Raw genomic sequence first — 17,583 nt, 5'->3', positions numbered from 1 at the left:
AACAATAAGAACTAAACTAATTTTGTAGCTACGAATTTGTAGCTTTGTAGAAATCAATAGCGACTCAAAGAATGAACTGAAGAATGTCAAGTAATAGCGGGTGTCGTGTGATGTAGTGCATCAACGATAGTGTCTTCTATAATTGAGAGGAAACAGTTTAGGGTCTGTTGGGTCAACTAAACACCACTATACGTTCTTAAAACTCAATCCATATGAACATACATATTTAAACTAAAATATTTACCAAAGAAAGATTCTGAAATAGCACACAAAAATGTAGTACAGAGATTTGGAAATTTTAAAAAATAGGGGAATTGCATTTATCTTTTTTTATTGTTAGCGAGAGATCCGGAACTAAAGCGGTAAGAGGATGCGTTTTAAAAGTAATCAAGGAAGGAGTTGTCTTGTGCAGAATTTGTCGTTATAATTAAGAATCTACAGTGTTACGGCCAAATCAAAACGGGGAAAAATTGAAAAACCCGAAAAGTTCCCCAGTCCGTATCTGTTTTCGCGGTTTATTGGGCGAATACAAAATTAATTATTACAAAATGTAGTGCAAACCATATTCGAAAAAGTAGTCCGGGAAAAGGGTCCAGATATAAAGTTTTTATGAAAGTCCCAATTTTTCCCGTTTTTATTTCCTGAAAATCACCCAAACCAAAACGAATGTAATTTCAGCAGCATTCAGGCGATTAAGCACAAGAGGGAGGGGAGGGATTCGTATTGCTTAATGAAAAAATGGGCAATTAAAAAATAAACTAAATTCCCTTAAAGTTACTGTGGCTCAAATCCAGAAGGAAGTTATTTTCCGTATTTGATTGGTCTAGTTATGACTGACCCAAAAGTCACCCCCGCTCCCCTTGCAGATTCTGTATGCTGAAGCTTGTGTCAATAAGGTCCCTGTGTCACATCACTCATCAAAGTTGTTGAATGTTTATTTATTGTAAGGCCGAGAAGTATCAGATTCTGCACAGAATCCGCAAGGGGCGTGGGGAATGTTCATCACGTTTTCTGAAGGTGAAATAAGGCTCGCTTAATTGTGTGCAGACCATTAATCGAAGTCAGCTTTTTTTAAATACATTGTTCCTTAAAAAGTCCTCGAATTCATACCCTAAACCGGTGAAGCAACGATTCCATAATCAAAGATGGAGGCTCGAGAAAGAACGAACTCTCGCTTGCTCTACTCCATGGCTACGACGTTGACCGATGACAGGTGCATCGTCCCATCGCTATCGAAAATGGAAGGGAGCAAAAGAAAGCTGATAAAAGAAAAAGAGGCAGTCCAATTGGATCTGGATTAAACGTAACCAATTTCTCTCTGTCCACCATTCCATATTCTGGGCACGAATCTCCAATCTTCGTCAACCACCTCAACTGTCCTGCATCCATCGTGACCTGGCGATGATAATAAAGTTGTTTCGATCATTCGGCAACCAGTTCTCGAAAACCAGACAGCGACCTTCCATCCTCTCCAGTCGCCATGTTTCATGTCTATATTTTCAACTGAAAAAAAACTGCCAATAATAATCGGTGAATAATCATCTGTCTAAAAAAGAAGGGGTTTATTAGCATAAACAAACCATGACCTTTACAATTTTGAATTTTCGTGTCACTTAACGATTTTTGGGGGAGACGTGAGATAATCACCAAATTAGTGGAACCCAGTGGAACGCTAACGATTTACAATATATTCTGTACTAATAAAGAATGAAGTAGCCCAGAAACTTTAGAGTTTGCGCAATTAGCGCAATTCATTTTCTAGATACATAATTTTTAGATCAACTATAACCTAAACGAAAATAAGCGATTCAGTTTTATTTATCCATACCAGGAAGAACCAACAGCGTGAACAAGCAGAACGTGACTGTCGGCGATTTGATTTGGTAGTATCATTTTTGAATATGAAAAAATAGGCACGAAAGAATTCACCCTCATTCGGGACGGAAATTAATTAACACAAATTAAAAACTTGCTTTTCTTGTATATCTTCAGAATCCCGAAATGGCTTATTTCGGTGGTGCCTATTACCGACGGCGCAGTTCAGTATCGTGTATTCAACCTCTGGATTCAGAAATGGCTTATAAGTCTGTGGATTGATGGCAAACCTCATATTTATTTTTTCTTATAACTAGCCTAATCTTGAAATGGATTTATTGACCAAAAACAGGCATAGTTTTGGTTTTTTTGTTATTTGAAAAAGATTTCCCGGTTTTATTAATAGATTTTCTCTTAGTAATATAGCTAGCTACTGCAATATGGGCGTTGAGTACTACTTTGACTTTGTCCCGTGTCTTTAACTCGAGATGGCGTGAATTTCCTTAGAAATCAGTAATTGTTTGCAGAAGAAGAACTATACCCATGTTGGGCAATCCCGGATATCTCCAAATATCTTTTTCATTTGCCCACCCTTGATGTTTTTGGTTTTGTATTTTTTTTTCGTATTTTATTTTATTTTATTTTATTTTTTTTTTTTTGTGCACAGTTAATTGCCATTTTGCCAATTTTTCTCCACCTCTTTAATCATAAAAAAATAATTTTCAATTTCAAGTCCAATATTTTTTCCAAAATATGAAAAAAATTTATTAATTTTCAATTATTTAGAAAACTGGGTTCCCAAGCTACAGTGCCAAACTGTTATCTGTTGTACTGCAACCAATATATCAGAAGCCGGGCAGTTTTCCTCCTGAAAATTAGCTTTTTAAAAGTGGGAAACATCGGAACATTAAGAGAAATGGCACGAAACGCAGGTCTGGCCGTCGGTTTCTGCGTTAAAAATGACATGTATCGCAGACCGTTACCAATCTCATCCAACAAAAAAATATCTCCCCCCCTAAAAAAAATTAATGCAGAATAAATACTGTAGAACTCATTTTTGCAATCATATTTTCATTTTTCATTTTTTTTTGCATTGGGGATAAATTCGGAAAAATTGGGGCAAATAAAACTCTTTTTCACGTTATTTGTAGTCTTTCTTTTCTAAAATATAGGCTGAATTTATCATAAATATATAACTGTAAAATGAGTTACATTATTACATGCAAGATTCAATTTATAAAAAACTCAAGAAGTGATGCAGCAAGAATCACATCTTTCCCACTGGCCTATTAATCTCTTATTTGTCATGGATATGGTATTTCTGGATAAGCGCATGACTGACACGTGTATTTACTGCCCCAACATTTCAAAATTAGATTTTCAAGGAAAAGTGTTAATAATATTTTTCTTTATACACATCACAATCCTTACATTTCACGTTCAAAGTTCTGTTTCCATTAGAAAAATCATAACTTTAAAACACGTCGCACTTTCAGGATTATCTAAAAACTTTTTGGACGTAGAAGAGCGCTGATAGTTTTAAAGTAAAATCTCCTGTTTTAAAAAAAGTTGCACACAATGACTTTGTTGATTTTTATTTTTTAAACTTGGATCATCAGTCGGTAATAAGAATTTTCGTTGCTGTATCGCCAGGACAAAAAAAAAGTAAAAAACGAAGAGAGAAAATGAGTACATGACATCTTCATTAACTATTCATATAACGTCGCCAGACTATGCATGCAGCCAGGACCGTCAAGTTGGATAAGGACAGTTTTAATTAGACGATTACCATATAACATTCTGTGTGTACTCTGATTGCCCTTTCTCGATCGAGTTATACTTTTTCGGGTGTTGTCGCCTACCTTTCTCTCTCCATTAAGAATAAAATTCAAAGACTGATAGTTGGGAAGCAGCACGCATATTATAGCTTCCCTTGCAGGGACATTGTTATTCAACAATGCGGCGGCTGGTGGTTCACAGGCAACCTTGATAACCTGTCTGCTCCTTTGCAAGGTTGTTGTCTATATTACTAAGGTTCAAAAGACACCATCAGAGGCTCAGTGGCTCACGAAGTATAGCATTTTATGACTTTATCCATGTTGACAATAAGAGCATTTGTAGTTGTTACGTAAATACATTAAGACTATTCCAGACTATTCTGATCGGGACTCGGGAGGGTAAAATGCGCAACGCTGAAAGTTAAGAATTATAAGTTATAATTAGAGTCTTTTCGGCAAACAAGTGTTCATAACATAATAATTAATAACGCTTGAAATTGACAAGAGAATTAATTAATTCATCTAGTTTTAATGAACAATGTTCACTAAATTGAATTCATATCCACTTGTTGATTTTCAGTGAAAGAAAATTGTCGACACTACTATCCCAGAAAACCTACATTTGCCTTCCGATTTTCCATCAATGCAAAGGTCAAATAAACAATATACGGACATATTGAAACTCGTATAAACTTTAAAACATTTTGTTTCTGAAAAATAAAAAAAATTTCTTCTAATTTAAACTTTTTGGTAGTCATTCTAATACAGAGATTCACATAAACGCAGTGCTTCTCAAAATCCATAACTTCTTGTAAGTTGTAAGGTCAATGCAGGAACTATTTAGTGTCAACGTGTTATGTTTTTCTTCGTCACGAAAACAAGTCAAAGAACTGGACAAGTATATTTGGAACATAAACGTTAACATTTTTTTTTCGTATGTTTTTGCCTATTTAAATTGAACTAATAAAACCGGCTTTGGTAAAATGGATGGCTGGAAGTTATTGTCGATCACAAAAAGGAATAGAAAGCCTGTTTTTGGTGGGAAATGCAAATTAGAAAGAAGCGAATATAAATAACAAAATATACAGTTTAAAAATTAGTATAAGAATAAAAAAAACGACTAATAAAGTGATTTCGAAAACTGGAACCGTAATATCGTAATAATGTTGACATTTTTCAAGCGTAAATACGGTAACCATAAGAAATGTGAAGAAAAACACCATCGGAAGAAACCTTTCTATTATTGACCAAACTACGCATTTCGCGGGAAACTCCCCTTTCTATTAATAACTGGTTTTCGCGATTATAATTAAAAACATGAAAACAAATAACGTAAAAAACTAAAATGAATAAATGACCCTTCCCTTATTAATCTGTTGGCCTTTGCTAAAGAAAATAGCCTCGAGGACAGTTTACTAATGGTTGGTCAGTGTCTGTGATGGTTAATATGCAGTCAAACTTACAAAGTTTGATGCTTAGAATGAACGAAGGGTCTCGTAAATTTTCACACTAGCCGAAGTAACTTGACAAAAAACTTTACTTGGGAACTGAAACAGAAATCCTTAAACAATCTACAGCGATGAGAGGTAACTTTTTTTTTTATAATTTAATTGGATACAGCAGTCGTGTCTGTCCGAGTGCTTTTGCTCCAATCAACCTTTAACATGCATCAAAAAGCCTTATTTGAGAAGAACAAAAAGAAAAATCACGACGAAGAAGGGAGGTTCAAACATACGGAATACCTCATTTGCATGAGTTCAAAGCAGAGATAATGGTCCACTCGGAATGGCAATTCCAAAAAGAATGCTGTGTGACAGTCGATTTGTCATTTTAGATTTTTTTTTAGAAAAGAGGAGGGGAAAAAGTCTATGCCCAAGAAAGAAAAGAAAAAAATCATAGATGGCGTTCCCACGAAATCACAAGAGAATGATCAAAAGATTTTTACACCATTTTTCGAATTTTCGAATGGAGAGCTTTATTTTGAACAATCGACCTTTTGCCGATTTATCTTCCACCATACACCTACTTTTCACTCATAAGTTGAAACTGAAAACGCAAATTTTTGTAGGAAAATTAATTCCTGTACATATAGGAGATGCAAAGAATCATTCGACGAAATAAACGATGGATTTGAATGGAAATGCGCATTTTCTGTTGCTAATACCACCTATCAGTACAACCATGAAACGACATTACGCAATCGTTCCCACTGGGTCCAATTGACAAGCCATCTAACTTTGACTTATTTATCGGAGAGTAGTTCTGCATTACCCCAATAATTACTCAGGTACAGTAACAATAAAGGTTTTTTTTTGCTAGTTGAAGGAAGTGTGAATTGAAAACAAACAGGTTATTGAACAGAAATATTCTGTTCACGGCAATTGGTATTTCCCAGCATAAACACAGCATTCACGGGAAGTAGCTTTGAAGATATGCTCTGCTTTTGATAACCCATGGACTTGATCACAATGACTGGAAATAGATCGACATGATTGGAATCTATCCCCATCCCCAATAACCCGCCTCCCCAGCGGCGGGTTTCTACTTTTTTTTTTTTTTTTTATATTCTTAAGGCTCATTAGTCATTACCACCAGCTACTCAAGTACTCATGGCATTGCCATTTGCCAATTCTGAAGAAAAATCTAACAAATATTGATAAAAAAAAATGCTCTTACATGGACAAAATTTTAACAGTCTCTTACATGGACTGTTAACCCGTTGCATAAGCTAATTTTTTAAACTAATAAGCGGAAACGGTCAAATGGACTCAACCCCTGTTTTGTTTTTTACATATTTTTGTTGCATAGTTAATGAGCATTAACGATATTTATAAAAAAGCAGAGCCCGTCGCTGTGGAGCCGGGCAATGGTAGGTTGTAGATTCCAATTTATGTGTGCCTATGCCCTGCTGTAGACTGGCTGTAGAAGACGTCGAACAAGTTCCATGGATCATCTAGGGCAGAGCATATCATCAAGAGTACCTGCTGTGGATCAAGTGTTTCTGACGGGACATTTCAATTGCAGAATGCTGCTCGGTTAGTTTTTCTCTTGCACGAACAAATAGGCTACCGGTACTTATTTATTTTTTTACAAGTTGTTCGGTGAAAATGCCAATCTTAACGTTTTATTTAGTAGAAGGGTGGAGTGGCCATCGTTGGCGTGTATTCTAGTGATAAGAAGTGTAGAACATGCATTCGCACGCATATGCATGGCTTTCATAACCAACATGCGGTTTTGCACAGTACTATAATCAAATGAACTACGTTAAATATACGTATACGTATCAAACTATAGCCTTTTTTTAGCAACAAGTATAACGTATTTCAGTTTAATTCTGCTGAAGGCAGCTGATTTTCTTAGTGAAAAACCGTTGCTTGAACTGTAAAGTGTTAAACATAAAAGGGCATCAAAAGGGCTGTGGCATGAAGGTAGCGACAAAATAAAAAAAAAAAAAATATTAACATTATACAACATGCAAAAATAACATTTACTTTACAAATATTTCGAACGATCATTAATTTATTACAATTCAACAATTTAAAAAAATCCCAACTAAATGTATAGAGTGTCATGAAAATTTCGAAGGCGGTATAGAGAAACAAATTTAATAACTAAGAAAAATATAAACAACATATTCTCTGCAACAAACCAACAAAGAATTTTTATTTCTTTTGCAATTATTTTCGTTGTCGTCTTTCAGACTTCAGAATTTGTTCAAACTTCTAAATTGCCCTAGTTGCGGGAATTTCTTCAAACTTGGCTGCGCTGCGTAAATATACAAATAGATCAAATAAATGTAACCCAAAAGCAGTCGTGGTTGTTCCAGTTTGGTATGTCTGTATTTCAAAAAGGAAAAAAGACAAAAAAAAAAATCAACACACGAAATTCGGGAAGTCTTCATTAGTAGTACTTCAGTCCCAGAAAGGAATATTCTTATAATAGCCTACTTATCCACAACAATATTTTACCTTAGTTTTTCTGGTATTGTTTTGTTCCTTGTGTTATCGACCAGATGTTCTTGTTATTATGAAGGTGTTCATATTATGAGCAACAGAGGAATAAATAAACCTTTGAGAATAGCCAAGAGAATAGCTTACATATACTGGTTACGTATATGCAAGAAATATAATACGGAAGAAAAAAAAATTAAATATGCAAAATGCAAGTTAAAACGAGTTGAACAGGAAACTTTTAAAGAGGTTCTTGACAATTTTACGCTCGTTTAAAAAATCCACTGGATGATAAATAGTTGTTGTGTGTGTGACTGTGTGCCGTGCGCATTAATGTGTGACAATTCTGGTTTCGGGGATCAATACCTGTTGCTGTGTTTCTTAACTGTAACACATGACTTACATATGCTTGGTTTCGCGCGTTAAAAAAAATTATGAATTGAATGGAATTGTACGGGATCTCTTAATGTTACAGTGGTCTAACCTATCTTAAACAATTACGTTTTTTTGGGAACGTTAACCTGTCACAAAAATTATTTTGTTTGTGTATTATTCTATCTAATGATCAACGTGTCGAAATCTTTGAGTTCAGGCAAACGACGTTCTAGTCAGGTAATGAATGATTTGATGCGTAGGCCCATCAGGCCCATTCATCATTTCGTTCCGGCTCAATGATAAACTAGTTTTTTTTTAGAGAAGATACGGTAATAAAAATGCTACACTTGATGTTCCGAAGAATCTAATGACTCCAATGACAAAAACAAATTAGTAATTTTTATTTCTAGTCCATATAATCATCGTAAAATTACTTTAGTAACATAACACACCTTTATTTGCTGCATGTTCTCTACCGCATATACTTTGCAAACTGCAAAGAAAAATGAAATATTTGCAAACAGTGCATACAAGTCACTAACTCATGTAGTAGAATAGCACATAACGCTACCATTACACGCAGAAGAATCGTTGATTTTTCTTTCAGAGAATTCGTTTATTTTAAAATAAAAAATTAGAAATACAAAAATTATGCACAACCTCCCTGCATTTTGCTTTCGCATTTTGATTACACTAAGAAATTTTCCACTTTCAGTAAAAAATTCTAAACAGGGTTTGTCATAAAAAGTTTATTTTGAGTTGATGCGACAATCTAGTCGCGTGTGAATGAGGCAAACTAAAGTTTTGTCGCTGCTCGTATTCGGCAAAAAATAATTTGTGATTCGACTTTTTCAAATCATTCTCATATTTGATTACAGATGAATAGTGTTGAATTTATTAGCTCATATTGAGAAGGTGCGAATTGCGTTGTTGATGTTTTCATTGTTATGTAACCCGGTATTACAGCTGAAGCTAAATACAGGCCGCCGTCACAGGCTACTGACTTTAAACTTGCATTCAAATATACATATTTTTTGTGTGTGTGTAGCACTACACGTTGGGATTAAAGAGCGAATTGGTGAGAGATAGAAATCTACAAAAACTACTACTGTATCCAAATTCATAATGTTATAGGTATGTCTTTGGGGAAATGGCTTACAGTCTTGTATTGTTACACGACACAAAAAGCGACTGTTGAGATTCAAGAATCTGGACATGATAACATAAAATGTCGAATTTTCATTTAAATCGTATAAAATGACGAGATAATAGATCAAATAAAATTTTCGGGAATAATTATAAAGTGCTCGGATGAGTTCATTTTTGTCTGAGAGGAGATGCACTTCAATCGTAGTCGACGTTGCATCGAATTGCGCAGTGTGTAATGCACACGGCTGCGTGCACACGAAATGTGTAACAAAAAAAGGTGTTTCAACAACGGATATCAGAGTGACGAATAGTCTCGACGAGAACCCACCGTCTGTCTGCGTATCTATTATTTCCCTGAGGCAAGCGCATGCTATAGTTTCCTATTCAAATGCTTTGTGCACACATCACATCTTTTTGTTGAAAAGCCAATGTTTAGACTTTAGACGCTGCCGATGCGTTACCTGCCGACCAGGCGACCAGGTAGGCAATCTCAAAAGACGCCGTGAGCTTATGCGTAGGAGTTTGTCATTAAAATATCGTTTTCATTCGATTTCCAAGTTTATCTTTATTATTCCATTACTGCTTTTTTATATCACTATGATTTGTCCGTTGTTTCCCCCCCCCTCCTCCTCTCTCTCTCTCTCTCGGTCTGTCTTGCTGGGCGATGGGGAGAGCTGAAAAGTTCCTCGCAGCTATTTTCCCTTCTCTCGGAGAGCAGAGACGACCTTCTTCTTGGTGCACTTACGGACGTGTGTAGATGAATCAGACACAATGTGCCTGCAGGGACGTCGGGACGGTTTGGTTTCGGTTTCCAGCCAAGCCAAGCGTTGTTTTCACATGTTTGTCTGAGCGCGAGCATTTCTCTCGTTTGGGCAACAGCAACAGCAGCGAGCAGCAGCAGCTTCATCAGCGCAACAAGGCAAAGAATATAGCTACAGCATATACATACGAGAAGGGAGTTCCTATGTTGGGGGCCTAGCCGTGATTCTCCGCTACGATAAGCCATTCCTTTTTCAGTGGCACATCTCGTAGTGGCAGCGGTTAGTCTATCTCGGCGGCCCCTTGCGGTTTGTTGTTGTTTTCCATCCCGTTCCAATCGTTTGTTTCTTTGTCTATCCCATCCACAAACTTGTTGATCCGGACACCAGCAACCAGCAACCGGCACCTCGACGTCGTTCGCCGCAACTCCGTCACAACTCCGTCACAACTGCTGCTGCTGCTCCATTTTCTCCCGATCTCGAGTTGGCGGACTGAGGTCCGCTCGCGAGTCGTCCAACTGCTTCCTGTCCCGCGGTCGGTGTGGGCAGAGCGAGCAGTCAGAGGAGAAAGGACAAGAACAAAACAAGAAATAAAGAAAGAGCAGAGAGACAGAGAAATAGACAAAAAAGGGAGGAACGTGAAAAAACGGGAGATATAATTGGGAGGGCCGAATCAAGTCGACTTGTTGGTCAAGTTAAAGGAGTCGCAACCACGTGCGTGCTGGCTTGTCGCGTCCTCGTTAGATCCTAAGCCGAGACTGCGGTGGTGGTCCTTTTTTTCCCGTGTGACATGGAAGGCAGTGCTGACCAGTCAGACGAGATGGCCGCTCCGCCAATAACAAGAGCATCCTCATCTCACGATCCCACTTCAGCAGCGACAGCAGAAGCCTCAGCAGGTTATTCTGGTTACTCTTCCGTCAACGGGACTGACCCTGATCAAAATGCTGACACGGCAGCAGCAGCGGCGGCAGCAGCAGCAGCAGGTTTCGACTCGCAACTAGCACCTCTTCACCCTGCCCACCGCCAATCAGCTATTGCCCAACACCAGCCATCCGTCGCTAGTCCGAAACACGGAGACGACAACAGGTTAGTGAAAATGCATTTCGGGGAAAATGACTACGACGACTCCATACAATAACAACGTTTTTTTGATGAGGAAGTTTCCTCATTTCAAATCGCGTCAACTAAATCTCTTGCACACATTAATCGTGTCAAGCATACGCATTTAACGAAATTTCAGCTTTATTCAACTCTGTTGATGTGTTTCATCACTGTTCTCGATCTCAGTTTGGGTATATATATAAATACAGTAACATATAATGTAGTCAGGATGACTGGTTGGAGACCCCTCGACCATACAAGTCCCTTTGATACCGGTACAGACAAGGTAACAACATCTCGTTGGCGATTATTATTGACTCACACTGAAAAGTTATTTGTACCGGTACTAAAAGTACAATTTGTTTCTGAGGCTTTTCAAATGCTGCAGGTGTTGAACACAAATAATAATGCTGTTCAGTTTTTCGCACTCTTTTATTTCAGTTATTTTTTCAGTTGTAGACCGCCGAAATTTAATTACGGAATACAAAGAGCCTCAATAGACTGTCACGTAAAAAGTAGAATTTGGGAGAAGCTTTTTTTAAAATGTCGGATGAATGCAAAACTTCTGCTTGATAAGGTCGCGCCGAGAAATAGCTGGTAGCCTAGCTAGGCTGCCTTTTGAGCTAAATGGAATGAGGATTTCCTCTCGGTTAAGATTCTATCCAAATAAACTGAAGTGAATTTAGGTGAATTTTCGTTTCCATAGAGAAAATGGAGCACGTATCAATTCGATCTACGCAGCACTAATTAAAAATGGAAAGACTGGTATTCGTTGGATCGTTACAACACTATGTCGTTAGCTGAGGAACGTACTACTACTCTCTCGCCGTTGGTTTTGTTTTGCTTGTTTTGTGTTCTGTTGGGTTTTTATTCCGGCTGAAGTATTTGTTTTCACAATACACGTCGCTGTCTCGAATGCGCGGCTACATTCACCTATACTTTCAGAAACGTCGCTCTTACGTCAGAACCACGTAGAGCTGCTGCATGCCTTATTTTTTTTTTTACTTTTCTTTTTTTTTACTTTTTTATTCTGACGGTTCGTTCAAGTCCACCTGAATAGAGCATATACAAACGTCGGGAATCTACGTTTAGGATTTCATAACTTTGGAGAGCTTTACTTCGTTCGTTGCTATCCTCCGTGCATCGACATTCTCCGGTGCCGTAGATAGACAACAGTCCGCATGGAGAACATGTCGGCGTCCTTCACTTCGGCGAGCGCATAAACAAAAGAATTCAACATCGGGGGGACCACGCTGCTCTCAAGTCGGCTGCCCTCTTTGACAGCTCATTAGTCATACCCTCTCGATTCTTTGCTTTATGGACCCGTGTGGCTTCGATTTTCTGCTCTTATTTAAAACCTAACTAAATGATTATTGTTGTCTTTTCAACTTTTGACTGCGATTGATCGAATTTCATGCATCTTGATTTTCAAAGGGAATTTCTACCAAAAATTAAATGTTACATGAAAAAAGGGGACAGAGATAAACCAGTGAAGTAAACTTTCTATGTTTTTCGTTCTAGCCATAATTCGAAAATTGATACCTCATACGAATGCTATCAACAAAATGATGTGATGTCCGAGCTTTGAATTGAATTCTTCTATTCATTTTAATTATGCCCAGTAAACACATTGTGGTCAAATTATTAGTAATAAGGAAAAAATCGACTCGGGAATCGTGATCTTCATCCATGTTCCATTTCCATTATCTGCAATAGAGAGATTCCAGGTTCATTTGGAAGCTGGAAAAAAACGGAACTTGGTGATTAGGAATAGATGGCGCATTAGTTAAATTTTTTCTGCAATTTTGTACCCCTTATTCCAGTCCCTTAATCTGCAAAAGGTTCCCATTCAAGACGGTTAAGGGGCTGGTATTCGGCCATCAATATTATGTCCTCCTTTTCCCCTCCATGAAAGTTATTATGAAAGAACAACAATGAAAGACGCGAAGACGTTTTCTAAAATTGCCCTTGTTTCTCTAGTGAAATAGCAAATCTATAAGAAATCGAGTTATTCGTTATCAAATAGTTTTAGTGTGGTAAATCGATGATCAACTTTCAACTTTTTAATTCAGCACGATTTTACCGGATTTTACTTGTTTTTGGTTGTCACATTCGTTGTTGCATGGTGGATAGATTTCTAGGCCTTCTTTTTAGATAAGCTTCAGAGCTTCTAATGGACATTTGAAAAAAAAAATGGAATTCTATGTACCCGTATAACTTTTCCGTGATTTTGACGAAATTCAAGCTTGGCAGTTTATAACGTTTTTAGACGTGAAATGTATGATATCCTTTAGACTTTTTCTATTAGCGATGCTTTACATTTTACGAAGACAACCTGCATGTTTGAAGCAAATGAATTTCAAATGAGAAATGGCCGACAGGGATTTAACCTGACTGGCTTGATAATTTCATAAGACTATTTGCCATTGATAAATTGCAAAGCGCATTACGTTGATCACTACGTCACGACGCGCCTTCCGTTTCTTGATTTCGCAGACCTTCCGTCACCATCAATAACAAACATGAATCATCACAAACGGATAGAATACACACAAAGCTGGTTTGGACGTCAAGAATGAATAACCGAAAACGAGATTCGACCGGCTATATGTGTAGTGTTGGTATTTGGTAATGTAACACAGTTGTTAGGCAGGATAACAGACTCGCAAACTTGTGCTTTGCGCACTCGTTATAGATCAGAAACACGTAACACCGGAAAGTCTACTATATCGGCACTGGATTAAAAGAACACACTGTCTATTTAACATCAAGTTTTGTTTATTGTCCCGACCCACGAGATCGTAAAAGAAAGTGCCTAATAATAGTCTCGATGACTGATGCAACACCAAAAAAAATATAAATAAAATAAACCACCTCGTCTAGCCAGCTATATGAATAATTGATTAGGTGCTCGACAAAAATAGCCCAATATCTTCGACAAGGAACCGGACAAAATTAAACTTTGAACGCTTGATTTCATTTCTTCCATCCAACAAATCCAATTCAAATTGCAAATTAGCACTATTTATTAGTCGACGTGATAGCCAAAGACGGTGCATAGTATTAGCACACAAAAGTAACCTGCGTAACCAATAACAGAAACGCCATCTTTGATAGGTATACACCTGTTCTCAGGATAAAAACGGCGTACGATTTCTTTTCGGCATAAGATCAAGGATTTGTCATGCTTTTCATTTTTCCCTCCGTTTCTCAATAACAGCATCTCTTCATTAGTGCCAGGTTATCTCCTTGCGCGATGGCAGGTCTTTGTTCGTTTGCAGTCTTTTGAACTGCGGAAAACGTGTCCCTTCCAGAATCGTGCATTAGTTTCTTTTACGTGCACGACGAGTCACATCGTGGTAATTGAGTAAGTAATTATCGGTACACAAATCCATCAAACATTTGTCCACTACCTACTCTCGTTTGAGTTCTCCCGAGTCCCTGTCGTGGGAACTTGACTAACTTTCCAATGAGAAGCTGGGGAAAACGGATTGATAATCGTGAGCGAGCAATAATAAGCCTGTAACCCGCTCACATTTGTGTACAAATGTATCAAGTGACAGGAATGCGTCTACGCACAAAGGCACAAAAAATGGATAAGAAAAATATAAAAAAATGAAAAGAAGTTGACGTCGTTCTCAGAGTTCTTCTCAATTAATATGAAGTTTGGAAAGAGAGAGAGAGAGAGAGAAAACCTGACGTCAAATCAATCAGACATGCCGGTCAGTCAGACGGAACGATGCTGCTGAACATGATGAGGATGAAAGGTGACGGACTAACGGCTGCGGGTAGAATCCTCGTCGTATGCTGTAGTGAAGGCGGTTGAACGTCTGATAGTAGAACTTGATTTTTGATTAGCATGTGTACAGTTCCCACGGCCGAGGATGGGTCTCGAGGTTGTCGCAAGTTGTCTCTTATCTTGCGACGGAAATCTTTGATCGAGATCATGTCACTATGAGAAGACGTACGTACCTGTACATAAAAACGAGTTGCCAGCATTCGCCCGTTCCCAACTTGCGCTGGACGGTCATTCACAGCTTCTTCGAACGTTCTTCTTCTATACGGAAGACGCACACAATGTAATAAAAGAAGGATGGAGAAATTGGGGCATCGACTCCAAACGACAAGTTGAAGACAACAATTCAAAAAAAGAAACAGACAAGTTCTGTCAATTAAATTTTTGGGGAAGTTTAAAAAAGTTGACGAAAACTGGTTTGCAATTGATTCAATGTGATTCAATGTATTCTTATCCTTCCGCTTGTTACGAATTAATCCAAGCATGTAGTAGGTCAATGATTTCGCACTTAAGATAAACTAAGGATGACTTTAGGACAAAAGAAAATGACCAAAGAGAAGACAGGACGCGAGATTTTGTTTTGTGCTTCGTGGCCAGAGAAATAAATATCAAAACTAACATGAGTGAACTCTTCTTCTTCTTCTTCTTCTTCTTCGGAAAAAGAGAAAAATCGAGCGACACCATTTTTCTATTAAACTGATAGCGATAGATACATGAGATAGAGGGCGCACAGGCTGGCGTAGAACTGCGATGACGCCCAATCGTCACAATCACACCATCAAATATTAAGGAAAAAGAAAGCTGGTCAATAGATTTCCTATACAGCGAGAGTCCGTCGTCTATCGCATCCGTCCCCATCGCCATCCAAGGTTACACGGAAATTTCTGGTGAGAAACAAAAGATAAGTTTGATCTTGATTCCCATCCTTTCTCATCCATCATTTCTTGATTTTGAATTTTTTGTTTCCATAGCACTCTCCATTCTTTGCTTCGACGAGAGTCCGTATAGCGTTAGACGATTCGACTCAGTTGTTATACGCTCATTCAAAAACTGGCGCTCGTCGCCCAAATAGCCCGACCGTTTGGCTGGCAGTTTGTAAATTCACGCAGCACAACTGCGCTCACATACCGCATTATCACCCGCATCGCTATTGCCTCATGAGCGGGCCTTCCCTCTCTTTTCTAATCTTGAACTTGAATGCAAACTCTTTTCGCATTTTAATCAAACGAAATTTTTTTTGCATCAAAACCATGTCCCCCCACACACTTTTTTTAAACTTTAAATGCAAATCTGGAACCCATTTCCCAAAGTGACAAAAAAAACTACAACAAAAAAACAAAAAAACAAAAAAATAAAAAAAAATAAGCGGGGAGAAAGTTATAGGTCTCGGAGCGATGCATCAAAAAACAAAACAAGGTAAAACACTAAGAAAGGAGAGAGTCAGCCGAAAGTCTGTTGCACCAATCTTCCTCTTTGCGAACGTATAAGACTATTTGCTATGGGTTTTTTCTTTCCTTCACTTCGTGAAAATATTTTGCTGCTAAGCTATAGGAAATCCAAGCAATTGTCAATTCAGTTGATTTGGCAGCGATTCTTTCCCCAAAGAGTCACAATCAAGGGTATACAATCGAGTGTTATGTGCGCACTTCTAAAGCGGTTCTAAAACAAAAAGAAACCTTGAGCTCCGGCTTGTCCCTTGCTTTTAGCAAGTTCTTGGCATTTATATAAAAAGTTTTTCAATGTTGTCCTCTTTCTCGGTTGATATCAGATACGACGTGTACATAGAGTCAAATTAAGAAGTCTAAGTTCTTGGCGTTTCTTTCCAGCAGTTGGCCTTCTACGTGGTTCAGCTCACACTTATTAGCGATCAATAGTCGAGATTTCATTTGCGTGTTTTCTTTTTCCTTTTCCTTCTCTAAGGCGACAAGGAGAAAAAAATGGTCGAAGATCAGCAACGAGCTAGTGAGAGTCACTAGATTGAATTTGAAGTATAGGTCACCAAGTATTGTTCCAACGAATCCAGCGTTAATTCGCTGCAACCTTGATGAGAAACCTCGCGATGAAAGGGAATTAATGAGCCCATCAGCCAAAAATGCGTACGAATTTTCCCGATGAAGGCCACGAAATCGGAGTGTATTATAGACGAGTCAGCAGCTCAGATTGAAAGAACAGAGATTACATCGAGAGGGCATCCTTCACTCTCGCATTGTTTTCTTTTCTTTATTATTATTTTTATTTGTGTGAGCCAGTCCGTCGAGTGTCGAAGTGAAAGCTTTCTTGGAGCGTTCTCCCAGCACGCCAGCACGGCTCGGTCGGGACAGTTCTCTCCCCCCACCCCTTTTGGTCGGGTCGGCTGTTGTATAGTATTCAGTTCTGAGAACAAAAAAATATGCCGATGAGCTATATACGCACACCACTATAATGGCTAGCCGTAGTATAATCCCAGCCGAGTTGTGTATATTCAGCTATCCCATAACAATATGAACAGCAATCGCACCGACAACCTGCGAGCTGCCAGCTGCCTATGAAATTAAGCATTAAATAAGCTTTTTTTTTCTTCTTCTGTTCCGACTCTTTCCCTCCTGCTCTGATGCAATTTCATTAGCCAATTGACGCCATCCATCAGCTAGCAGGCTGAACGTTGAATAGGGTCGAGTCACCTCTCGGCATGAACATGAGCGACGCCTACCTGAATTCTAACTTCTGAGTACCTGGCTGGTTTCCAATGCGCCCTAGTCTTTCGACTCATTTGATTCCCTCCAACACGGTGGATTACTTAGCCTACAGGCGGAATAAGGCCTAGTTTGGAAACGTGTACTTCTTTTGACTATGAGCAAACCCAAGGGGTCCGCAACTCAAAT

At 38.3% G+C, this 17,583-nt stretch overlaps 1 protein-coding gene across 4 annotated transcripts in view; it reads left to right on the top strand.

The window, feature by feature from the left end:
* Positions 1 to 9,724: 9,724 nt before the first annotated feature.
* LOC124337549 (protein grainyhead-like) overlaps positions 9,725 to 17,583 on the top strand; it is a 30,493-nt gene continuing 22,634 nt past the window's right edge. For 2 of the 4 annotated variants that reach the window (XM_046791575.1, XM_046791574.1), the window contains exon 1: positions 9,726 to 10,911. In XM_046791575.1, coding sequence (XP_046647531.1) covers positions 10,616 to 10,911 — 296 coding nt within the window. In that variant the 5' untranslated portion in view covers positions 9,726 to 10,615. Of the gene's footprint in view, positions 10,912 to 17,583 lie in introns of all 4 variants that reach the window. The other 2 variants (XM_046791572.1, XM_046791571.1) reach the window with 2 other exon arrangements.

This window comes from Daphnia pulicaria, chromosome 4, assembly GCF_021234035.1.
Source record: "Daphnia pulicaria isolate SC F1-1A chromosome 4, SC_F0-13Bv2, whole genome shotgun sequence".
NCBI classification, from domain to species: Eukaryota; Metazoa; Arthropoda; class Branchiopoda; order Diplostraca; family Daphniidae; genus Daphnia; species Daphnia pulicaria.
The sequence above is the reverse complement of the archived record's forward strand: the minus strand, read 5'-3'. Positions and strand labels throughout refer to the sequence as shown.